Consider the following 25,283-nt stretch of genomic DNA (forward strand, 5'->3'; position numbering starts at 1 on the left):
TATGTACCATAAAAACAGAGAAACTTATGGATGCTTTTCAAGCAGAAGAAATCAGTGATTTTCCATTGCTTAAGACACCCCAGTGGTCAGATTAAAGTCAATCTATGATTCAGAACTGGGAGAGATTTTTGCTTAAAGAATACAGATGAAGTAGAGCATGTGGAAAAAGCTTGTGCTTATTTGTCATAACTATTTTTCTGTGCACTTGGTTGTGCACTTTAAAATCAGTGAAGTGGGTGATAATAAGATTATTCATGATTTAATACTCATAAATATATATCTTCAGACTTTACTATGTGAAATAAAAAGTATGATCCAATTCTCCTGGTTATGAAAACTGGTGGGGCATCATATCAGACAGTACATCTGTACTGATTTCCCTGGTCAATTTCCTACCCAACAGCATAAAATATTTAAGGACTTGGAGAGTATCAATTTGGGTTTTTGATTTGTAATTGCTCTTTAAATTTCCACGTAATATCTAAATCTTTCATTGTTTTACTTTTAAAAAGAAAAGGTCCATACGCTTCTGTAACATTAATTCTCTGGATAAAATTATCCCCTTGACAGAATTCAGAGCAAAGTTCTGTTTATTTGTTTTAAATTTCCAGCTCCATAACTGGACACAACTTTGTTCTTTGAGTATGAACTGAAAAGAAAGTAAATCGAAACGTTCTCTGCTCACAACAGGGATGTGAGAATCCTTCTGAGTTGAAAGAAACATTGCTTTGATAAGACCTGTGCAATAGCCTAAATATCAGATTTCCCTATCCAGCTGTCCAGAGTCCCATTAGTGCCTCTTACTATTATCGGTCTCACTCTATAATTAGAACAGCTTATGGTTTATTTGGGCCTTTTTCAAAACCAGATTTCCTTCCCAGACGTAGCTGTCATTCAGAAGTTCGTGAATAGTGTCTTTCAAAGTAATTTAAATTTGCATTATTTTGTGACAAACAGGAACAAAATCAGTCAAACCACTCTTTCTGTTAAATGATAAGCATTTTACTTACCCTGGGTGAGACGTTGTCATCTGGCACCTGATTTTGCTCAGACAGGCCCCAAGTCTTTTTCTGTTCCCAATGACAGTCTTTATCCGCCTCTTCTGTACGACACAAACCAGCCTGCATTTGCAAGCTTTCTGTCTCCTCACAAATTTGTGCTGAAAGGCCTCCTTCCTGACTGGGAAACGAAGCACTGGATTCCCTCACCTCCGCAGCAGCCTGAAAAGATTGCCCTATATTACCGACATATCTGCAGAGCTCTATAGGGTTTAGCAACTTTAAAAGGTTTCTTGTTAGAGTTTCTGTTAAGGTAGAGACAGAATGCCTTGCATTTTCCTCCGATGAATTTCTTCTCCCCTCCTCTAGCAGCAATGAGCTTTCACCCAGCAAGTTCTCGTCCACCTTGTTTTCTGTCATTGTCTCTGAAGCCTGATTTGTCAAAGCAGTACCTATGCCACCAGTAAAGGAGTCCGCCTTTGCATGTACATTATCCATGTTCTGAGGTTTGTTGGTTGAGAAATCTGTCTGGCCAATTCCATTATTTTCTTCTTCAGTTCGGAGACACTCATTTTCAATGACAGCAGATGCGACAGGCACTTTACCCTTCTCTTCGTCTTTCACACTGGTAGTTTTATCTCGGTGTTGTCCAACAGTTAGAGTCATCTCTGTCTGCAAAGTTGACTGGCTGTATGTAGAGGGGTCTCTCCTTACATTTACTCCTTTGAATTTTGAGTGATGACCACAGAAGCCAATGGTAGTATCCATAGGCGTAGTGTTATCTGACACTCGGAACAGACACGGCATTTCACTGAGGAAGTAAGCACACCCATCACAATCCTTACTCAGTTTTAAATCATCTTCATCACCACTTTCTAATAAAAACTGTAATTTTTTTTCCCAGATTTCATTTTCATGTGCTGTCAGCACATCTGAACATTCAAAATACTCTAGGACATCATCAGAAAAATCATCACTTACACTTGGATAAGCCTCCAAAATGCCACCAGAATTTTCGGAATCATCTTTTGTAAAATAATTCTGATTTACTATGGGAGTATCTGCCTGCTCACTCAACAGGGCATTCGTGGTTAGAGGTCTACTGAACCCAGTCTTTTCACATGCCTGGACAGCTGGAGGTGGACAAGAAACAGAATCTTCCACTTTAGGGCAACAATTGTCTCTGCGATCAGTGATTAGATCTGTAGGGTGGGAATGCACCTGTCTGATGCAGTATTTCTCTGCTTCTCCAGCAGTGACACAGACCATACTATTAAAATTAATTAGGTCATCACCATTCTCTGATACACCCCTAAGGCAGCACATATTTTCCTGTGTTTCAAATACATTTTTTGCATCCATGTTGTCTTCCATGTTAGGCAAGTGTCTGTGGGATTTCTCACATGGGAACGATACTTTTGAGCTTCTCATGCAATGAAACACTGACTTTTGGTGAGTTAAAATTTGTTGAAATTAACATGGGGTCACCCTTTTAAGAGTAACTCTAGTATTGTAAAAAATGTTCCTCATTCTGCTGATTTTACTCTGAAGCTTCCCACTGTCATTTAGGTCAGCAACCGATTCTGAGAAAGTTCCGATTTTTGTGTGAGATTCCCTCTCAACAAGGGTTGAATAGCAGGTCATTCTAGCTGCCAGTTTCCAAATACTGTCCAATGAAGTGCAGCATCTTGCTATGTGCACCTGCAAATAAAAGAAATCTGAAGTTTAACATGATTTTGAGAATGGGTATACATATTTTCTAACAGATGGTAAACCACCACCCAGTTTCAAGCATTTCCAAAAAAGGAAACATAATGATCTAAAAATCAAGATCAAACATTAACAGCAGGAACTATAATCCAGTTATCTATGCAGAACCACTTCGGGAAAGATATTGTAGCTGTCCAAAGTGATTTGTGCTAGGAAGACAAATTCCCAAGCATGCCTGCACGTACACCCAGCAGCAGCACAAAAAATGCTTTAGTGCACGTCACTTATGTGTTTCTAACTGCTAACAGAAATATACAGACCAATGCAAATACTCACATGTGCATGACTCCTACAGCTACCAGGTATTGTGATAGTCACATTGGCATCGCAGGGACATAAAAAAAATATATATCACTCTGGCTGATTCTTCACTACAGAGTATCCCTGCTAATCTATGAACTTTTCCACAGTCCAGGGATTCCCTCATCAGAGAAAAGCATTCAATCTCACAAAGGATGCCAAACTAAATGCTCTGAAAAATAACTCATAGAACTGGTATGACATGAAGAACAGCAGGAAAACCTTTCTTGCCAGCCCGCTAATCTGACGACGCTATGTAGAGACACCTCTGTTCATTCTCTCTTTCCTCCCCTGCTTCTCCCATGAGGTCCCTTCTTGGTAAGCTCTCTGTCCTGGCTGTGAGACCTCCTGCGCTGGCTGTGGCCCTTCCCGACGCCCTTTCAAGCGCTCTGAGGCGCCATCTGCTCCCTGCAGGGCCACAAGCAGAGCAGCCACTGGACCTGTCAGCACCCAGCTTTGTGTCACAGCTCACTGCTGACACTGATCACAGTCAGTAAGAAAACACATGGGGAGCTAGATTAGAGCTCGATGGCCAAACAGCGAGGTGTTTGCAAGGCTTGCTTGGAATCTGCCTGCCTCTCATGCAAACAGCACAAAGCAGCTGGGTATATTTTCATTTCCTTCATGCATTCCATGTCACAGACACCTTTTTCACAGGCTTACCTGGGAGGGGAAAGGCTGGACAAGAAAAAGGTTGAAGGGAGGGATAGCCGAAGGGGCAACATTAGGTTGTGTGATGAACAGTCTGTCTCCACACACACAAAGGAGTGTGGAGGAACAATGGCAGGTGAGAGAAACAGCACCACCCTCTGCCAGCATACTACATATATGTGTGCCATATACACGCGCGTACATGCCTTCTGGTACAGCCTGAATACTGGTTGGAGAAGGAGGAGCAGGAGGAGGTAGCAGAAAGGAAACATGTTTGGCAATTTAGCCTTGGAATAAACTGGCAAAGGTCCAGTATACAAGGAAGCAAAGACCAACAGGAGAGGATGGCCTGAAGAGCAAGCCTGATGTGCCACAAAGGTGTATCGTCAGCTCGGAGGTGTAGCCAGGGAGTTGCCAGAAGGCACAGACGGTGACAAAACCACCTGAAAGCCGTGCGGGTCAGCCTGGTCACAGTGCCTTGGCTCGCAATGCTCTGAGCTTGAGAGCTGGCGGGGGAAAGGTGCGCTGCTGCACACAGCGCTGCTGCCACGTGGACGGGCTGGGGTGATCCCCGCAGGAGGAAGGCGGCAGGAAGCCGGAGTGCAGGCTTCCTCACACTGCCACCTCGGAGCCTGAGAAGAAGTCTAGTTCAAAATCCATCGTAATAAGGGCTTCCCTGCCACAGAGGACAAGAAGAGGACAAATCGTGTATATTGTGCTGGTTTTAAATAATGTGGACACCTGTTGAGTGGGCCCTGGGCCAATACTCTACACTTGTGCTGAATGCAGGGCTTTGAACATCAATCTGAACCGTGTGTGCAACAAGAGCCTGGAGAAAAAAGGCATCGGATCCCATTATCTTCAGCCTTTCAGATCGATGATCACGTTTTGCTTTCCATTTCAGTTCTAAGAAATATAAATATTTAACAGGAAAAAATGGAGCAGTAGAGATTAATTTTTCCCTCATCCATTTGATTACTGTGCCATGGAATTAACCCCCAGCATTCACGCATCACCTCTTAAATATGCATTTGCCTAATGTTCCCTGTTGCTTTCTTTCAAATCTGCTTTCATCTTTTCTTTTCAGAAGACCAGATGCCTCTGTCCTCTTTTTTGGAGGGTATAAGTTATTTTAAAAGTGTGGTAATTTTCCCAGCTGCAAAGAGCCTTGGCAACAATTTTTAATGCAGACCAACTCATGAATACTCTTTACCAAAGCAGTTGTAGTACACAGCTATCATTTTCTTAGTTCAGCTGCATTTTGACATCAAGGGGAAAAGAGCTGTCAGATTTCTTGATATGAAAATTAGATTAGATTGCTGTGCATTTTGTTGGATCCAACAATGGAAATTAAAGCAAAATAATGTTCCATGAGGAAAATCACCATAAATGATGTTTTTCCACCTAAGATGGAAACATGAATATTTTTTAAAATTTTGGAGAGAAAATAGAAGATATGAGACATAACCATAATGTCAATTACTGAATTTAGATAGAAACAGGAAAAAGATTGGTACTACATCACCCTCCTGGCTCCTCAAGAAAACTTGTCACAGAAAATATATAAAGAAATTCACCAAGGAAAGATGAACTGGAGATCATGACAATTTACCATCAGCTATTGGCAAATAACCCGAAAATGAGCTCAAATATTAATAAACCGGGCTTTGAACATTCAGTTGAAGACGAGAGAATCTAAAGGTGTAAGGTATTCTGGCTGCTTGTCTCAAGTCTTGCTCTGGACACCAGTGATGCTACTTGCTGAGCCAGGTGCTTGCTCATCACAGGAGGAGAAACCAACATCACCAGGTCTGAGCAGGAAATGGAAAGAAGGGTCCTGTGCTGGTTCTCCGATGAGCTGCGAACATATTTTCCACCTGTTGTAAATCAGTGGCTATCCCCGGACATGTTGGCTTTCCCTTTCCCCTCCCTCCATCCATCACAGGTCCGTCTCCACTGCACACATATTGTGCCTTACGTAGCGCCCTCCAGCCACTCGCAATCTCCCATAAAAATGACACAGACAACAAAGGGGTGAAGCCAGCACAGAGAAGCTGCCTCTCCCTGACAGCTCCAGCAGCTGAGACCCCAGGAGGGACGTGTTTGGTGGGCTCCTCTTCACCAGGGTCACAACGCTGCCTGAGCTTAGTGCCCCGGGAACCGAGGGCAAGGGAAGAGGAAGCAGCGGCACGAGCACGGCAGCTTGAGAACTGTGCCTGGGAATGAGCTAGGGCAAATGTAGATTGGTGGAAAGCTCTAACAATGCAACTAAAATATTTTTGGAAAATTATATTTTAAGATGAAAGGAACGATAAAAAAGATGAAATTATCTTTAATTTTTTAATAATAGCCATTTTTGGAGGTTATTTTGGACCCAAAGTTGCTTCTATTGATTTCATAAGAAACTGTGGTCTTAATCCTAATGTTGGCAACGTTTTTTTAACTGACAAAAATATATAAATCTGGTTAAACTTAAAAAATGGCAGTTAATTTCCTCTCTTGCATCCTATTTTTCTACTTTATTTAGTTATTACAAAAATGGTAATCTTCCTCCGTAAGCAGTTTTACACTCACGGAAGGTATTCCTACAGAAAGCTTACGTGTTTTAGGAGGGACTTTTTGTCTTCCTCTTCATTTCCTCCAAAGCCAATGGAAAAAAAATCCCTTTAATACCTCTCTGAAGTTTTTTCTACCTGTTCATCATGTAATCTCTGTTCCCTGCACAGTCCTGCTCAGCCCACCCCCAAACTCGACCCTCCTATCGTTCAGATGCACTTGCTGCTGCCCTCGTTGGGCAGACCTGTCCGCCCGCGCCCACGTATTGTCTCTTCCCTTACCATCACGGTGCCGGCTTTTTGGGTCAGGGACCACGCTGTGCATCCGCATACTGCCTGGCACAAGGGGCACCTCACCTAGGCCTAAATCTTGTAGATGTAATAGATGTAAACACGCTTTGACAACTGGAGCGTTGCCTGGGCACGCTGAAAACCTCCACGTGAGAACACCAATGCCCCCACCCGGCCGCGCGCATTCTGCCCGTGCCCGGCTTTATGCCCACACCAGCACACCGGGGTGGCAGAGAAGAACCTGCACCGGCCCACACAGACATTATCTGAGCTCAGCACATGTAGGAACAGAACAGATAACCCTCCTGTGTCTCACGTTAAGGGAGATCTTGCTGCCAGTATTTTGGCTTCCTTCTACCAAGCTGACACCAGGTCTGCGACACCTGAAAACTCGAGAGAAATGGATAGCTCCATAAATAATCTGTGCTTGTAACTTCCTTAGATCATGTCTAAGTTTACACGACTAAACCATTAGTCTCCCCCCTTAATTCTCTGAATCAAAAACCCCAAACATATTTTTGAAGGTTCTGTGCATTGACCAAAAATATGAACATCATAGTTTTCATTTTCCAGAAAAAAAGAATCACTATCCCACTGGCCACCACTATAAAGGAGAAACCTTGAAAACATGAACCATAAATGCACTAAAATCAAAAGACAAATCAAAAGAGGCATATCTATTTCTATTTTTGTAAACGACATGCTTTTCAAGCCAGAGCTCGTGAATTTCTGAAGTCCTGCTGTGGTGCTTGTACACTGCTTGCTGACAGGCAAACTGCTCGCTCTCTCACACATCAGAATCCATCCAGCAATTCAGGCAGTGCAGTTCAGAGCAGATTTGTGCTCTTAGAGACTTCCTGTGCAGCTTTCAAGGGAAGACTTTTGCACAGCTTCTCAACAAACCTCTGAAATTCCCAGCTTCCCACTTCTCGTTCACTCTGTCACTACCCTTTTTTTTTTAGTTCTGTGTGGCCATCTCAGAAATGAATGGAGTTGCTCTGCTTTAAGCACACACCACAGAAGCACGAACGCCCCACATGGTGTAACCGTTCCAGGATGGAGACTGGGTGGCACATTGCACCGTGACTGGAGGCCCACGCCCTCCCACGCAGTGCGGGGAACCCAGCTTCTGAAGGACGTGAGATTCTCTCTACTGCTCTCTTTTCATAGGGCACCCCTGCAAGTGGCGCTCTAAGCGATGCTTCACACAGTCTGCATGCGTTTCTTTCAGAAATCGTAACAAACCAGCACCTCCTGGTGCAAAACAATGCCGTCACAGTCAGATTGCTCCTACAAAAGTACAAGAGAACCACACACAAATTGAAGAGAGAAGCAGAGAAGTTTGGGGTTTTCAATTTTACAGACAAGTAATCAAGGCACAATGTGATTTCTCCCTGTGTGTATCAGATGTTGGTATCAGAGTTCCAAAACAAAACTCTTCTATGGTTCTCAGTTCATCACCTAAAACTGTATGAAAGATCTTTCTCCTGAGGACACAAACAATAGACAAAAAATGGTGACTGTCACAACGTGCGAAAAAATTCATTTCATACAGTTTCTACTAAAATTTGATGAAATGAATTTGAATGCAGAATTAAGTAACACATGGACGTTACATAAAATGTCATGGACAAAGTCCTTTTATATCGTATATAATAAAGATGTACTTAGGCAGCGCACAAAGCCATTGCTGAGCTGAACCATAACTGAGCGTTATTTCTATTATGGTATTTATTTGGGTATATCCAAGTGTAATTATATTACATTTAGCTAACTACATTTATATTCTCTCTCAAATGAAAATATGACTTATAACACAGTCTGTCTCTGGGACAAAAGTTCAATTTGCCAAACTGAGTAAGCAGGTTTCATCTTGATGGTAATCGTACCACTTGGTTCAAAGGGTTGACCCAAAGGTTTGCAGCCTTTTTTGTATATGTACTTAATTGTATTTGAATTACAGTTATTTTTCTAATAACAAGTAGAGTAGATGCAAAGTGCGAGTATATACGTCAGCAGTTTATTATCAATTGAAAATCAAAAAAAGGCAGGCAGGCAGGCAGCAGGTCATTCTACAGTCGCTCTTCTGAGAAACTTGGTTTTAGGCCAAGGTCCCAAAGCAGATACTTAACCTCTGCCCCGCATGAAATTCTCCTGGCTTCAAAGCAGCTGTTCAGATTTGCATGTTTTACAGAAACTGGGGTATAATGACAAAAGCGTGCCAAACTGACCACAGATAAAAGATTTTCCTGGTGAAGTTAATTCCATTGTGGGTTCTGGTTCAAAACCTCCTGCAGAGCATGGAGATTGGAGCACATTAGCCCCCACAGACTGTTGGATGTTCTTATTTCTCTTTATGTAACAAAGACTAATTTAAATCAGATAGACCTGATAAAAGAAGTATGTTTTAAAACCAGGAGTGACAGGACATATGGGAACTAGTTATGAACTAGAATCTGTCTCCATGAGGCAGAGTGAGCTTCTCCAACATCAGAATTAAGCTCTTTACTTTGTTCTCACTGTTGATTTTTGGTTTCATTTGGCTATTTTGGTAGGAGCTTACAGCTAGAAAGAGAGAGCTGTGCTAAATGTCACCACTGTGATAGGAAAACAGAACTACACCACTTCAAATGAGCTTGGAGAGAGACTTGAGTAAACAGGAAGCATAATCTTTCTCCTACGTACATACGTGTATATGAGGAGGATATAGGTACATGGGTAATACAGTCTGCTTGCCTGCTCTGTTAACACTTCCGTATCCGACAGACCATGTTTAGAAAGTCAGTGGAACATTTCCTATCTGCTTCACTGTTCATCCTGAGTGAGATACTTTGAGATACCTGAGTGTTGTCTGAAACAACAAATTCTCCAAATGCCAGCACAGTTTCCTAGTATTAGCTCTACTCCATAGGCTAAAGTTTGGGAACTGGACTTGCTCGTTTGAAAAATCAAATACAATCCCCTAGACTATCCAGATAAGCTTTAGATGTACCAACAGCTCCTTCTCCTCTTGCCGGGGCACACTATATACTGACGCATATATCCCCTTTTAGAGATGCTGACAGGTAGCTTAGCCACAACGAAAGGTGGCTGACATAACCAGACCTCAGGTAAGATGAACGTGACAAAACTCCAAACCAAAACAAACAGCCACAAAACCTTCTTTTCTGATGAATAGAAATGTTGTGTACTATGCAGGTCCAATAAGAAATCTAGTTGGTGTGGGCACCATGATTTTATAAATATTATATTGATTAAAGTGAGAGACAGCAGCAAAAGCAGAACAGGCAAGAATAAAAGTGGTAAGGAACCTCCACTAAAAACATAATCCCAAGAAAAACCTAGGAGGGGTTTCCCATCATACAGTGGGAATAGACACATCTTCCCAGCACTCTGATCTGCCACCCACTAGATCAGGCTGCCAGAGCCTCATCCAACCTGGTCTTGAACACTTACTTCCAGGGTTAAGAACTGGAAGAGTAACTTGAATGGTTACTGCAGCAGCTTGCAATATCAAATAACTTGCAGTAGCAAAATCAGAGTAAAATGAGGTATCACTGCTAACAGAGCTTGAGTTTTTACGACCCTGACTGTTGGATTGCTTGCAATTTTATCACTGTGACTCTTGGTTTGCACAGACCCAAAGACCTCATAGGCGAATAACTCAAATAACCTTACACGTCCTTTCCACTACTATGGCACCGTGCGTATGGTACACAACCTGCCACCCAGTCACCTGTGAAATCTAAGTCTGCTGCTTAAATGCAGCCACGTTCCAAGGTTAATGCTAACTCACTTCACCTTCTCCCTGGAAATATTTCTCAAATATGTCTTAACTGTGTTGCACAGAGCCCGCATACAGTTTGCACAACTACAACATTCCTCTACTACCCAAAATTCCATGCACGCTCTGTTCCCAGCCTAACAGGATTTTACGTTTGGGAATACACGCATTTTTTCTCTCTCTTCCAGGCCAACTCTCAGAGATTTTTCACTTTGTAGTAAGTTCTCCAAGTTTAGCACATTTCTGCTCACAAGACAAAATGAAACAAAACAGACTTTTCCTGTTAAACAAAATACCTACTATAAACACAGACACAAATTCCAATTTAAATCTTTTAAATGAGTTATTATATTCCCTGAATGGAAATTCATACAAGATATTTGTATTTACTATTGGAAAGATATAACTTTCTTTTCCAAAAAGGTTGCCATGCATGTTTTACCCTACTTAAATGCTTATTTTCACATGCTCTTTAAAAACTTTTCCTTTAACATAAGTCAAAGCTTTTATTAAAAGTTTTCTTTCAAAAGTTTCATCAATGTTTGCATGTTTCTGTGAGGCAATTTTTCAGCACATCCATCAGTACTGATGGAATCAAATTCCACCTGAAATTTCTGATCTGCTTTTCTCTACTCCTTGTCTACACAAGCTTTCCAAAGTGATTGTGCCAGACAGCTGTAAAAACACTTCCCAAAAAAGTTGTGTTCCTTTCCAAAAAGGTTGTGATCATGCACTCATTCTTCAATGTTGTTACTTTTTAAAAGTTAAAATCTCTGAGGCAACAAAAACTGAAATTCTAAAATTCAGTTATAACTCTGCTAACTCTACTCACATTAGTATGGTTAAATACTTATATTGCACTTTGCTTACTGCAGAGTCTAATATTTGGTGGGGTAAGAGTAGTGAGAACCCATGCACACAATGATTCCCAACAACTGCGCTTTCTGTGCATTTCTGTAGCTCACAGTAATGAAATTCTGACTCCGTTCTGACCAGAATCTCTAATGCTAGAATACAAATAATAACTATAATCATATTACTCTTTTACAAATACTTCAAGACACCGTGATCAGATCAAACATTTAGAGCAGCAAACTTGTCAAAATGCCTATAATGTCAGAAACCAAACTAGCAAAACACTGTATTATCTAACCCAATTATTGTATATCTGTTGTATTAACAAGGTTTGCATAAGAAATAAAACAGCGAAGTTTGGGCTGTGCAAAAAGCAGATGTCTGGAAAATGTGACCTTGGCAAACATGCCGTGCTTCTTCAACTTCTTACATAGGAGACATTTTGAAAATTTCTTACACTAGTGCACTACCTATTGTAAACAGCGACATAGTGTAAAGGAAACACCACAGCTATAATTCATTGGCTAAACCTAAGAAGAATAAGTGACCATTCTGCATATCTCTAACGAAGAGCTTAATATAGAGTAATTAAAATAAGCAATCATAGCACAACTCTTAACACTGATCTGTCTTAATCTATTTTTAACGTTTGTCAAGCATCTGACAGTGTCGCATGAGCAATTCATGCCGGATAACCATCTTCATGCTACCAAGTGACCAGATTTTTTGGAGGAACGGAAGAAATTTTAAACTAATGAGTACTAGGCCATGTAATAAACGTTTGAAAAGAATAAAATGTATATTTCTGGACACCTAGTGTCACACATTCCTTATAGAAGAAAGTTTGCTTTTGTGCGGCTTTTGCAATTTTGTCTTGCTCAAACTTTGTAGAAATATTACCTAAGACTGTAATTTCAGAAATATTTAGCAGAATCTAAATATCCAGAATCTATCAAGAGCTGCATTACAATAAGCAAATAACAAATCATACTAACTGTTACATAAACAGTGTAAATCACTATATTCATGTCATGCACTAAGAATAAAGTAACTGGCTCTTCTTCATTTATTTATCTTTTACGATCACTTTTCTATTTTCTACAATATTTTTTCTGTTTGAACGTAGGAGAAATAAGTAGCCAAGTCATTTTAAAACTGTAAACAATTTGACCTCTCAAACCATAAACGTGCACTTACCCTTAATGTGCTCACTCTTTAAGTTCTAGTTGTGGACCAGGCCTGCTGTTTGACTCTGCGTTACAAGAGAGAAGACATTTAGTTTATGCATTTTGCTTCAAAGCTGAGAAGCTCTTCAGTGTTGTTTTGCTAGTGTGACCTTAGTATAGTGAGTCTGACCACAGCAGTTTGTCTTCCAAGAGAGACTATTTCATTACACACAGCAGATGGCTCTTCCTAGGAAAACTTCAGCCAGAGAGGGCGAGAGCGAGAGAGCTGGCAGTGATGAGAGGGTAGATCCTACTTCCATAGATGTCCACGGGCATTTCCTCGTGGCCTTAAGAGAGAGGAAGTGTTGGCCTTAGGTTTTCATAATAAGGCACTGGGCTCACTTTTAAAGCACATGCTTTAGTGTGCTTAACTGCTTTGCTAGGCACAGCTGGAATTTCTGAGTTGCTTGAAATTAAAAATGCAAAAAATTCTGCCAAACACTGAGAAAATCTGCACAACTCTTCCTAACAAGCAGACTGAGGAAACCAAAGGTGAACAGTGAACTTTTAACAATCGCTACACACAAAAAACCACCTAACAATTCACATTTCTCAAAGGCAATGATTATCAAACACATATCTAAATGAATCCCGAAAAAGTATTCCCATGCCTGCTACCCAAGAAGCCAATTCTCACACAAGGAACTTGTCTGAATTACACAAAGTGCCCTCAGCTCAAGGAGTTCAGAAAAGGCTGAAAAGCCAGTTCAGTGCCATTTTTTTTCTTGTTTTGCAGAAAGTGCAGCTAAAATGCTCGCTATCAGAAACTAAGGTGCTAAATACTTCAGATACCCGATGTTCCCAAGACCTCAGCCACAGGCTAAAAAACCAAGTGTGTTCAGCAACAAACAGAGCAGCGGGGATATCTATGATTCATACAATAGCTTAATAGCCAAAAAGTAATCCCCAAAGGAATGAGAGACCAGGATTTGAAGCCATGTATAACGTGATCTAATTTGACTGTTTGACACTGTGGGGTGTCCAACAAGCACAGTCCACAGCCCAAGGCAGGTGAAAGACACCAGCCTGGTATCATACACAACTGTGGGTACATGCATGTCATCAGGAAGCCAAATGCACTGTCTTACCTGTATCCATGCTGCCATGCAGACTGGTTTTGCACATAACTTGGGAGGAATACATTATTGATTAATGCTGCTTGAAGAAGCCACTCCAGGCAAACTCAGGTCTAAATAAATAGCTTTTTTTTCAGAGGTGCTGGACCCCACAGAAACCAAGGGGAGATGCTGTGCTGTTACGAGCTCTGCAGGCAGGTGTGCGTCTTTGTGCAGTTCTGACTAGCGCCAGGCATGAGACAACCAGCCACTGAACAGCAAGCTTATTAATTTGGTCTCCACGTTGCGCTACTGCAGCCACCGGCCTCCAGTTTGCGCACAGGGACATCAAGGCAGGCTTGCAGCTACACAAGAAAACGCTGCAGAAGTATGGGCGGTCACACCTGAATGCTCGGTCACTGATTAAAAACGGTAGTACGAGTAATTTCTAAGACACTTTCAGCCCACTTTGAGCAACCTGTAGCTCCGGGAAGACACGAATCCACCTCACACCGTGGCCGCGCTCGCCTCACAGCCCTGGAGCAGGCGCTCGGGGGCCTCTCCTCAGCTCCTGCCCCCGCCGGGACTCAGGCACCCGGGGACGGAGCGTGAGGCGCGGAGCGCCTGCGGCCGGGTTAAACGCCTTCTCCCTGCTACCAGCGGGTACCCCGCTTTTGCCTGTTCCACCGCCCTGCCCGACCGCGCTCCCTCCACAGGGGAGCTGCTCCCCGGCCGACCCCGGCCCTCCCGGCTGCACGCGGTGGCTTTTGGCAGCGGCATCGCTCGGCCTCACAACGGGACGCCAAAGCCCGCCCAGTTCCCTCGCGCCGCCGGCAGCGAACCGCGGCCGGGACAGGCGTCCCCCTGCGGGGGGCCGCGGCGAGGCTGGCGGCGGGGCCCGGCAGTAGCGGGACGGGGCCGGGCAGCAGCAGGACGGAACCGGCGGCGTGGGCCGGGGCGGGCCGGGCCGTGCGGCTGCGCTGGGCGCGTCCTTCCGGGCGGGAGCACCGCCCCGGCAGAGGCAGCAGCGGGGCGATGTCGGAGCCGCCGCGCAGCCCGCCGGGGTCCCTTCCCCTCAGCCGCCTGGCCGAGCCAGTGCTGCGGCGCCTCAGCGAGCTGCTGGACCGGGCGGCGCCCGGCAAGGGCTGGCGGGACCTGGCGCAGCGAGCGGGGAGCCGCGGCAGGGTCCGCCTGAGGTGAGGGCGCTGCCCGCCGCGGGGGGCCGGGCGCGGGCCGGGGCCGCTGGCGAGGAGGCGAAGCGGGCGGGGCTCGCCCTGCTGCCCGGCGCCTGGGCGAGCCTCGCGGGGCAGCGGGCCCCGAGCCCCGGCAGCAGCCCGGCGCCGGGGGCCTCCCGCCCTGCGCCCCCGCCGCAGGCGTGCGGCGGCTGCTGCCTGCAGCGCGGCTCCTTTGGCTGGGGGCATTCAGCGGCGCTTCCTGCCTGGGTCACGTTCGCCGCATCGCTTCCTGGTCGTTTCGCGTTCAGTGCCTTTCCAGATTTTGTTTAGAGGGCAGTGTCTCAAAGGGAAAATAAAAGAAAGGCGTTTCGAGCGCAGCGCTGAACGTGCGCTGTGAAGTCGTATCCTTTCCCTGGGGCGATTATTTGTTAATGCAGGGGAACAACCCGGGACCAACAGCACGACTCCCTCGAGAGGCCTGGTGCTGCGTTTCTTTGACTGTGTTACCCAGCGAAATACAGTGAGGTTCTTCTTGATGAGGGAAGTGTCCTGCCTCCAGGTTTGCGTGGCGCTGTGATTGAACGAAGGAAATGTTGATGAATCTTTTTAGCGGTAATACATAAACTTGCATTCCCTTTCCATAATTACCCATTCCCTTATCATCTGTGTTGTTTCAATCTGCTGTGAACGGAAGTACATGAAGTCATAAAACTGAAGTTTAAAAGCATGAAAGTTTATAGCTGGAGATAAATTTATTGGAGCTGTCAGCTGTAGCCGTAGCCGTGTGCGCAGCAGTGAAGCTGCAGCGGTCGCTTGTTTTAACAGCTACTCTGCAGATCTAAGTCTTCCTGGGCTTTCAAGTTAGAGTCTGACTCAGTTTTTACCGCTTCTGAATTAGGCACATGAAAACGAAAGGTGCTGTACTTGTTTTTCTGCTGAGACTTTGAAAATCAAAAATTAGAAGTTTTCTCAATGTTTGGTCAGAATTGTTAGGTACAAACATCTCTTGTTTTACAGCATACAACTCACTAATTTCTGTCTGTGGAAGTGCCGCTATATAACCTCTGGACTTCTGAAACCTGAAGGAAATACTGCAAAAAAGCCCAAATCAGCTACGATTTTCCCATCTTTTTTTTTTTTTTTCTTTTTGGTCTCAAACTGATTTTTCTTAATCTAGCTCCTTTTTGAGAAAGAGTATTAAGAAGGTCTAAGCCATGTCTTTGTCTTATTATTTTGTAGCCCTCTCGATTTAGAACAATGTTCCCTCAAAGTCCTGGAGCCGGAAGGAAGTCCAAGCTGGAGTCTCCTGAAGCTGCTGGGTGATAGGGGTTGCACAGTGGTGGAACTGGTGGAGTTCCTGCAGGCCCTGGAGCATACAGAGGCTCTCCAGTGTCTCAGCTATTCAGGTCAGGTCTGGTTTGTGCTTTCAGTGAAACTAGGCATTTTCCACTGGAAAAACTGAAGTATTCGTTTTCTGCAGTAAATAAAAACATTGTTAGTTAGTAACTGGTATCGTTTATATGATTCTGAGATTAAAAGTAGGCTAAGTAGGTAGGCAGGCTTAATGCGGTCTGGTTGTAAGCTTGGACTTGGCTGTATTGATGTGACAGTTGCTGTCATTTGCTCTGCTAACTTGTATTAACTGTATTAAACTGGGCCTTTGGGAGATGCTTATAGAACTGCAGTGGTTGAGTTAGAAAGGCAAGTAGCGTTGCCAGCCATCTGTTCAGGCTACAGGTTTTGTGAACTTCAGTTCACAGCTTACCCTGATTGAAAGGGAACTGTTCAATTAGCACCAGTTCTGTTGCATATTGGATCCATTCCAACTAGCTAATTGGGCTGAAAGGCTAACCTAGCAGGGAACTAGATTATTTTTTGCTAACTCATTCAGCTTGCTTCTTCTCAAAAATTCTAGAAGTGTGGACAATGCAAGGGCATGCATGGGTAAGACCATGTAGACCAAGTGTTTCTTGTAGAGTACAAGTATAGTCCTTCAGGATGTGGTAAAATTCGGTCTACTAGGAAGTTACAAAAGCCCCTCATGAAAGTGGGGATTGGGAATGAGGCTAGCAAGCTCTTTGCTATACGGATAGCTGTCTTTCTTTTCTTTGGACAGCATGAGAACAGAAGCCATGGACTTAGAACTACTATTAAGACAACAGTGGAATTTTTCAGGTTAACTAGTAATAGCAATGCTTTGCAGCCATTTCATCCAGTTAAGGCGGCTGATTTTTACTGTACTAGGAGCACCATGGTTTGTTGAATGAACAAAGAAGTGTTGGTGTATCTTTGTAATCATTCAGAAAGTTAAGCCAGATGTTTTGTTTTTTTAACACATTAAATTCTGTAATGCTTGCAGGAAGTAGCTATATAATGCTGAATGAATGACAGGAAAATAACCGAAACTGAAGACATTATGAATCAGTTTTCTTAGAACTTGTTTGTAATAACTCTAAGGAGTACAAGATACTGTTCTTTCAGATGACTTGCTTTTCTCAGCTACTTTCTTAAGAGATGTTAGTGATGCAAATCAGGAGAGATTAAAAAAAAATAAGTGGAAGTTTTTGGAAAGTGCAAAGCCCTTTAAATTGACATTATAAACATCCTACCTGTCTTGTTTAATGTTAGGTGATTGTGATGCTCAAAACTACTTAAAATGCTCCCTTTAACTCAGACAAACAGCAGAGGAAGTATTAAATGAAAAACTGAAGTATCCATCTCTGGAGCTAAGCTCTAGGGGGAAAATGTTTTATAGAAAGATAGATGAGGAGTTTTCAAGTCCTGTAGCTAGTTTGGAGTAGCCCCCTGTGTGCTCAACTATTTCAGAATAAGATTCTGTATGGAGGAAGCTAACATAGCCCGCTTCCCTGCTAGACAAAGACCCTGTGATTTCCATATGTCATAGAATCTCCGTTTCGGTCTGACCGCATGTGTTTCTGCTCAAGTTTCAGCCTGTTGATCAAATGATTACGGTTTCTTTCCTCAAGCATTCTCTGTTAGGAAAAAGTCCCCATGTGTGACTAAGCTGTTGAACACTAGCGGGGAGTTGGGAGGGGAAGCAGACAAAAAGAAAACTCCTGGTAGAGTGTAGTAAGAAGGCTTGGAGCAAATTATAATCTTGAGCCTTGTGCTGGGCTGTTTGCCATCTCTTTGCAGCTATTTTTGCTTGCAGCTTCTGTTTAGTTTACGTTACTCTCTAAAATTATTCCCCCACCAGTCTGGGATGCTGCTTCTGTACCAAACTGCGCTTTCAGCTTCTGCAAAGTGTGTTCCTTTAAACAGTAATAAGGAACCTACTTTCTCCCAATACAGGGAAATAGACTGACTCTGATCAAAATGAAACATTTAATATGAATAGGTATTTTGTATCTGATTGTTAATTTCAGAGAATAATGAAAAGGTATGAAGTGCCTCTGCGCCGTTCACTGTTTCTGTGCTTTTTCTGTAACCAGTGTTGTAGCATCTAGTCATTAGCATGTACTGTTGCTTGTGGTCCCACTGGGTTTGTTACATGCGTTTGCCATCCATAGCAAATAATACTTCAATCTAGTGATCTTTTTGCCTTATCAACTCAACATTGCTGAACACCTTGGCCAGAGGTGCATATATTCTTTGTCAGCACCTTGAGGTTAAACTTTCTGTTCTGCAGATGACTTTTTTTTCCCCCCCTCTTCTTCTTCCCGTGACCTTGGTTGTAACAGCGGATCTGTTTTGGGGGTTGTACTGTAATTAGATCTCTGGAATGGTCTAGGTTAAGAAAACAACTGGATCGTATCAGACTGGTGTCAGAATTTCACTCACACTATTTCCTGGCACTTAAAGTCTGAAGTGGAAAATTTTACCTTGCAGCCTAGTAAAAAGAAAGCCCCAGCCCTGTGCTCTACAGGAGCAAAAGCCATTAAGGAAACTAACGTTGGCTAATAAGTTGCATGAGCAATACCTGAAAAATTCAGTAAGTTGCAGTTAAACTAGGTTTTACTATTTTGAACGCTCCCTCAGGCTGTGCCTTGTCTCATTTCTGAAGTTCAACAACTCAAATAAATCATTTGGTGTGAGCAAACTCCATAAGGTGTATTGTGGGAATACCCCTCCCAGAAGGAAACCGTGTTGCCATTGGACGTAGTGTTTGCTGTAGTGAGTAGAGAGCAAGAGGTAGTGGAAGTTTCCTGAAATTAAAACATCAGTCATCTCCTGTAAATCTTTGATAAAATTCCGTAGAGTGCTGATTGATTCAGGTGTGGATTTTGTGTAATGGAGGACAATTTTGAATGTCTTAGAATTAACTAAATGGAACTGTGTAAAACCAGATTACTTTCAAGTATAATTAATGGCAGAAACTTTCTTTGCTTGGAAGATAATTTAAGTGCAAATTTAAATGGTTGAATTGTATTTCTTAATCACTTTCCTATGTCTAAATTCTTTTTTAAAGGTATAAAGATTGTCATACAGCCAGACTCTCAAGCAGTGCTCTCTGGCCAGATTGTCAAGCTGTGTTGTTGGGCAACAGGACACCCATTTGTACATTACCAGTGGTTCAAACAGGAAAAAGAGGTAATAGAGGAAAGAAAATTTATATATATACACATACACGTATGTATGTATATAAAATATGGTGAAAAGAATAGCTAATGGCTACATAAACTAGTTTATGATATTCGTGGTGTTAGATGGGAATTTCTCTCCAAAATTTTTTGAAGGCTCTTACTCTTAATTATAATGGGAGATGTTTGCTTCATCTGCTAATAAAAATAGAAGTTGAATAAACGCTATAATGACCCTATCAATGTGTTAAAACAGTGAGGCGGTTCAGTGAATTCAGAGCACTTCTTCATCCTTGGAGACTAATCCTGAAAACTGTAAGTTTAGTTGTGTCTCAGCCTACCAAGAAATTTCACACCCTGAGGAGAAACTGCTGCAGTGGAATAAATGTCAGTCACCATTGGTTTTAGACAGATGGAAACTGGTTCCAAAGACTGAGCAACTGAAGGCCTGAACTCAGTGGTGTCACAGACTTGGGTAAAATACCGGAGTGTATGTGAGCCAGTATCTCTGGAGTTTGAACAGCAGCACTTATGCTCGTATTTCTTGTCCTGATTATCTTCCTACAAAATAAATAAATTCAGGAAGAGTTATTTAACCAGCTTAAAAGCTCAGAAGCCTCTTAAATAGATGCACATGAATAATGCTTAGAAGAAAGTCCCTCTGTAAGCTACTAAGTGTGTAGAGCAAGAGTTTCTCATCCAAAATTTTTAAGCAAGTACGAGAGTTGAGGCTGCTGTTAATAAATATTCTAATATTGAGGAGTTGCTGAATAAATATTCTAATGTTTGATCCTAGTTTAGCTTAAATCAATCAAATCAAAGTATTTCTTGGTTCATGTGTGATTCAGGTTCCCTATGGTAATTCTCCAGAACTGGTTTTGAATCCAGTGAAAGTAAATGATGCTGGCTTCTACATCTGTCGAGTGAACAGTGAATCTTCATTTGCGTTCAGTCAGTGGGCACGACTAGAAGTTTGCGATCTCCAGGGTGCATCTCATGGTGAGTGGCAGAAGCTTTTTGTAGTGGGACATCTCTGTGTGGATTGTACCTTGAAGCTGAAGTCTGTTTTTCTCTAGAGTTCGAGTGAGCGTTTATTGGATGAACATGGTCTTCTGAAAGTCTGCCTTCCTGCTTGTTAGAGAAACTCGGGTCCCCATCACTGTCTTGTGCAGACATGGGAGAAGGGTGATTAAAAGGGTGATACTCAATTATTGTGCTCTTGTACTGGCTACAAAAGCAGAAGAGAAACAAAGTTCCACAATAACAGCTTTTCAGTGCTTCAAGGAGTCTTACAAAAAGGATGGAGAGGGACTCTTTACTGGGTAGATAATGATAGGATAAAGGGGAATCATCTTAAACTAATACAGGATAGATTTAGATTAGACATTAGGAAGAAATTCCTCACTGTAAGGGTAGTGAGGCACTGGAACAGTTTGCCCAGAGGAGCTGTGGATGCCCCATCCCCGGAGGTGTTCAAGGCCAGGCTGGGTGGGGCCTTGGCCAACCTGATCTAGTGGGTAGCGTCCCTGCCTATGGCAGGGGGGTTGGAACTGGGTGATCTTTAAGGCCCCTTCCAACCCAGGCCATTCTATGATTCTATGAATAGCGGATAAGAATAGATAGAAAACAGTGTATTGGAATCCCTTGAATTCCTAAAGGATTCTTGTACTTTTTAACTTTTTTTTTTTTTTTTTTTTAACCTGAGCACAGACACAGTCTTTTATGCATGTTTGTCCTATGGGTTCTGGTCTGATAATCAGGAATTTTTGTCCACCACCTATTTGTTTTCTGCCTGTCTGAGAATAAAGATACTGGGTAAAGAAGAACTTGAGTTTCAGTGCTTTCCTGGCCACTAGAAAAAAGTCTTACCTTACACAGAAGCTCATAATACTTGTATGCTTAAAGCCTGGACACATAAGAAAACCTAGATTCTGTGGAAATGGAATGAGGGGTTAACTGCACTCCAAGCAAACAAGATAAGCACACTGATGAATGGAAAAGACTCTTTCCTTTCATTGTTGTCTTTGTTTTTTTGAAGGGAGCTTAATTAGTTTGCCTGAAAAGAAGATATGCATTTGTATTCAGCCTCAGCCACAAAACTTGACAGTGGGAGATGCTTTGGTATTAGAATGCAGAGCTGTTGGAAACCCAATTCCTCAATATCAGTGGTTCAGAAATGGATTTCCCTTGGCAAATGGGAGCAAAAATGTCTACATGGTAAGTTACTGCAGAGTGCTCTTGGGGGATTAATATGTAACCACCTTTAGCTTACTACATAAAGCTTCCTTGAAGAAAATAACTTTGTCATAGCCTTGATAACCTTTTATGCAAATACAGTTTCTAAGTAGCTATCCTGTTTTGTTACTCAAATGCCAATATGGCTCTGAGGCTCCAGGGTGCAAAATTGTAATCCTGAACATGTTTCAGGTGGTAGTCATGGGGTGGACAGCTACAGTGTATTTTGGATTAGAGAGATTTATTGACATAACAAAGATTAAGTACCAGTAAAAGTGAAAGCTTGTGTTTCTATCCCGGACTGCAAAGCTCTGTGATTTGTAAGATCTGTTACATTTAATGCTTAAAGCATCTCAGGCCTGTTAGGTGGATTTGCACTCTTTCTTCAATTCTTGAAAGCATTTCTAGAATGCATGCTGTTCGGCTTACTGTAGAATGAGGGTATCAGAAAATTGTGGATTTGTTTAGGTTTTGCTTTTAATTTTTACTGTTTCTTATGTGGGGGCTTAAATGAAGCTGATAAAGATATTCTTCTGGGGCCTGGCAGGATGACTGTGATTGTGCTCACCTAGGTAACTTGTGTGGACATGGAACATGGGGGAACATATTGGTGTCACGTGTTCAATGACCAGGAAGACCAAGACAGCAAGAAGATAGAAGTTGTTGTAGGTAAGGAGTTTTTCAGTTTGATAGAGGTCAGCTGATTTATCAATTTCTTCACTATCACTCGAACTTGCTTTTCAGACTTCTAGTATTAAGCCAAGCACGTAATCTTCTATATTTTTAGTTTATCCGTTTGTTAAAATAGTGTTGCTTGCTGACAGCAAAGGCAGTTTTAAAGTTCTGTAAGTTATAAAGTGCTTTGGGTTTTTATGGTAGCTAGCATAAAAATGCTACCACTTTTTGGCATTGCTAGTATGAGCGTAGCTTATCAACAGATGGTGAACTGTTTTCTTTATATTCTTGTTTTTGACAACAGTTTAAACCTCGATTTCATTAACATCTTGTTAGTGATTTGAACTGTGTTACACTGAGCTCTTTAGCAATCAGGGCAGGTGAGATTATTCACAGCAAGTGGAATAAATGGATATAAAACTGTTTAGGGGTGTGCATGTATTTGCAGTAAACTAAAGAGGAGATCTGTTTATATAGCTTCTAGATTTATCTGGGACTACTATTGCATAATTCATATGAAAAGTTCTTTCCTATCCTAAGACCATTCTAATACTCCTGAATTTTAGTAATAATTACTATACAGTATCACAGTCAGTGCTGAAAGATTTATACTGCTGTAAAATGAGCCAGATTACAGAGAAGCTTGGAAGTGACCTTTTTCTTCCATTTTGTGTGCTAACTCTCATAACTGAGAGCAATTGTCTTCCAATTTCCCCCCGCTTAAAACACAAGGAAGGAAATCTATGGCAGTGGAGTGCACAGAAGGTAAAGTAACTCTTTAGTTGTCAATCAATTTTTAAAGATTAATGATTGGGATGATGTATTACTAAGTGCATTGCTGAAAAGTATATGTGGGTTAAGAGCTTCAGTGTGCTTTAAAACACTGATGTGTGATGTAACGTTCCTTCTGCATGTGCTTCTCTCTTCTTTGCCTTGATAGCATCATCTAAAGCTTATGGGGGGAAAAAAAGCAAGCTTTCTTCTGTGATATTTTTTTTTTGATTTTTGTACTGTTTTTGTGCCCTGTACTTATAATTTCTGTTAAAACACAAAGATGTTGAGATCTCTTTAGCTGGGCTCCAGGAAGCAACATCCTTGCAAGAAAAACTTGGTATGTTTATGGACCTGGATGACCTTAAAGAGCTGAATAGAGCTGGTTCCACTGTCAGGTCTGTGTCTGCAAGAGGTGTTGCCAGCAGCCTTATTAAGTTGATTTCTTTTCTCCTTTGCATTGCTACCATGGGAAGAGTTGTATTGTGACCTTTATGTTGATGCTATCAATTAATTACTGAGACTCTTAAAGTCTGTAAAATTTACACAGCGGGGTATTATACATAAAGATGTAAGGCTGCTTACAGAAGCTGCCCTGCCCCAAGTTGATCTACCAGCAGTGAAGGAAACAAATGCATTTGTTTTGCAAGGCACTATAAACATCTCTTTACTCTTTTTTTTTGGAATTAAGCTGCTGTGCAACGTTTCTTGTTCAATCTTTAACTGGAGCTGATGTTCCCCTTTAGCTCCTTTGTTAAAGGTTTGACATTGTGAGGTTGTTGCGTACTAGTATGTACGAGTAACACAAATTTCAGCGTCAGCCACTTCCACAGCATAGCTTCTGTGACATCTCTTTGAGCCTTAACATGCTTTCTGGCTTGAAGAGGTGTCTACGTTACATGATAGAGCACTGGGCAGAAGCCTACTAGTTGTCTGTAATTCAACAAGCCTTTGAAGAAGAAGATAACCACTGTGTTAACTGCTGGGGTCTGCACTCAAATTACAGTTTGCTTGGATGCAAGTTTGAAGGCCAGGTTGGATGGAGCTTTGCACAACCTGATCTAGTGGGAGGTGTCCCTACCCGTGGCAGAGGGGTCCTTAAGGTCCCTTCCAACCCAAACCATTGTATGATTCTAAGGTTGTTCTGCTACTAAGCTGCATTAAAACTCATGCTAGTTTCACTTCAGTTAACTAGAGTTTCCCGTGTGGATATGTGAGCCTGCTCTTGGGGCTTGAAAGATCTGCCTAGTGCTCCGCTGTGTGGAGCAGGCCTGTTCCAAGAGACCTCTGGTGCTTCGTATAAATGATTTTTCTTTTTCATAGTTTCCAGTATTCTGAAAATAGATAGGTGAAACCTCTGATAGTTTAGAGTGTTTGAAAAATATATCTGAAAATTATATCCTTCTAAATATACGTGGCCTTACGAAGTAAGACTTCTTGCTCAGGATGTTGCTTTTTAAGCAGTCCTTAAAACATCTATTTTTCGCATGGCAGATTCTGATGTCTTGTTCCTTATTCATTCAAGCTGCTCGCATGCCTGTGGGCCTGAGGCATAGTATGTTTCTACCTCTGTTTTCAGCTATATTGTAATATTTTGTCTAGTATACCTTAGTATGATTCTATGATTCTAGTATTTTGATGCAGGATTTTCTCTTCTGTGCATGTGCAATAAACATAAAGTTAGATTTACAGAAATACAAAGCCAAAAATATTTTAGAAAGATAGCTTGTTTTCTAGGTTTTTGACTTTAACTAATAATGGCATGACATAGATATATTAATTATGTATGTATTAATAGAATATATATTTTTTGTATCTTGTTTAAACTATGAATTTTATTGGTGCTTTTCTTCACAGAAGATCTAAGTGATCTTCAAAAAACAGGTAAGTGCTATGTTTTGAAAAGCTTTAATTTCACATCTTCATTTCATGTTACAATTCAATGAAGCCTAGCTTGGTTACAATATTTAGTTTACATTTTTTGGATGTGTTTATAATTGGGGATTTATTAGTGACAGGTATCATGTTAAGGGCAGTACCACCTACTGGTCCCAATAAACCAACTTGAAGATATGCAATGAACCATAGAGTTGCTATTATCTTTTCAAAATCACACAAAGCTGCTCTTTTATACTGCATACATGCTTGTTATGTAAATGCAGAAGAAATCGTGTTTTGTTTTCTTGTCTGTGGCTTTGTTGAGCTCTAAGTTTTACTATGTTGCTGCTTTTGAAGATGATTACGGTGAATGAAGTATAAGATGTCTGGCTGTCACCAATGATAGATTGAGTTGGTATATTTCATAAATTCATGTTGGAGTGAGCTAATGTGACTTGAAGCCTGTTTGATATTTATTATAGAAACAAAAGTCTGAAATAATACCCTATCAGGGATTATCTCT

At 41.9% G+C, this 25,283-nt stretch overlaps 2 protein-coding genes across 20 annotated transcripts in view; one reads left to right on the forward strand and one right to left on the reverse strand.

The window, feature by feature from the left end:
• LOC310888584 (alpha-protein kinase 2-like) overlaps positions 1-13,657 on the reverse strand; it is an 88,965-nt gene extending 75,308 nt beyond the window's left edge. For 16 of the 18 annotated variants that reach the window (XM_083815401.1, XM_083815400.1, XM_083815402.1 and 13 more), the window contains exons 1-3: positions 13,519-13,655; positions 12,402-12,717; positions 1,011-2,699 (exon numbers count right to left, since the gene is read on the reverse strand). In XM_083815401.1, coding sequence (XP_083671527.1) covers positions 1,011-2,429 — 1,419 coding nt within the window. In that variant the 5' untranslated portion in view covers positions 2,430-2,699; positions 12,402-12,717; positions 13,519-13,655. Of the gene's footprint in view, positions 1-1,010; positions 2,700-12,401; positions 12,718-13,518 lie in introns of all 18 variants that reach the window. The other 2 variants (XM_083815399.1, XM_083815389.1) reach the window with 2 other exon arrangements.
• Positions 13,658-14,371: 714 nt separating this feature from the next.
• The window catches only part of LOC310888588 (mucosa-associated lymphoid tissue lymphoma translocation protein 1-like), a 30,689-nt gene continuing 19,777 nt past the window's right edge, over positions 14,372-25,283 (forward strand). The window contains exons 1-8 of one of the 2 annotated variants that reach the window (XM_083815429.1): positions 14,372-14,681; positions 15,900-16,066; positions 19,090-19,211; positions 20,050-20,200; positions 21,240-21,418; positions 22,009-22,105; positions 22,844-22,876; positions 24,740-24,766. In XM_083815429.1, the coding sequence (XP_083671555.1) occupies positions 14,521-14,681; positions 15,900-16,066; positions 19,090-19,211; positions 20,050-20,200; positions 21,240-21,418; positions 22,009-22,105; positions 22,844-22,876; positions 24,740-24,766 (937 nt within the window). In that variant the 5' untranslated portion in view covers positions 14,372-14,520. The remainder of the gene's footprint in view (positions 14,682-15,899; positions 16,067-19,089; positions 19,212-20,049; positions 20,201-21,239; positions 21,419-22,008; positions 22,106-22,843; positions 22,877-24,739; positions 24,767-25,283) is intronic. The other variant, XM_083815430.1, reaches the window with a different exon arrangement.

The sequence above is a fragment of the Anser anser genome (genome assembly GCF_964211835.1).
Source record: "Anser anser genome assembly, chromosome: W".
Taxonomy (NCBI): domain Eukaryota; kingdom Metazoa; phylum Chordata; class Aves; order Anseriformes; family Anatidae; genus Anser; species Anser anser.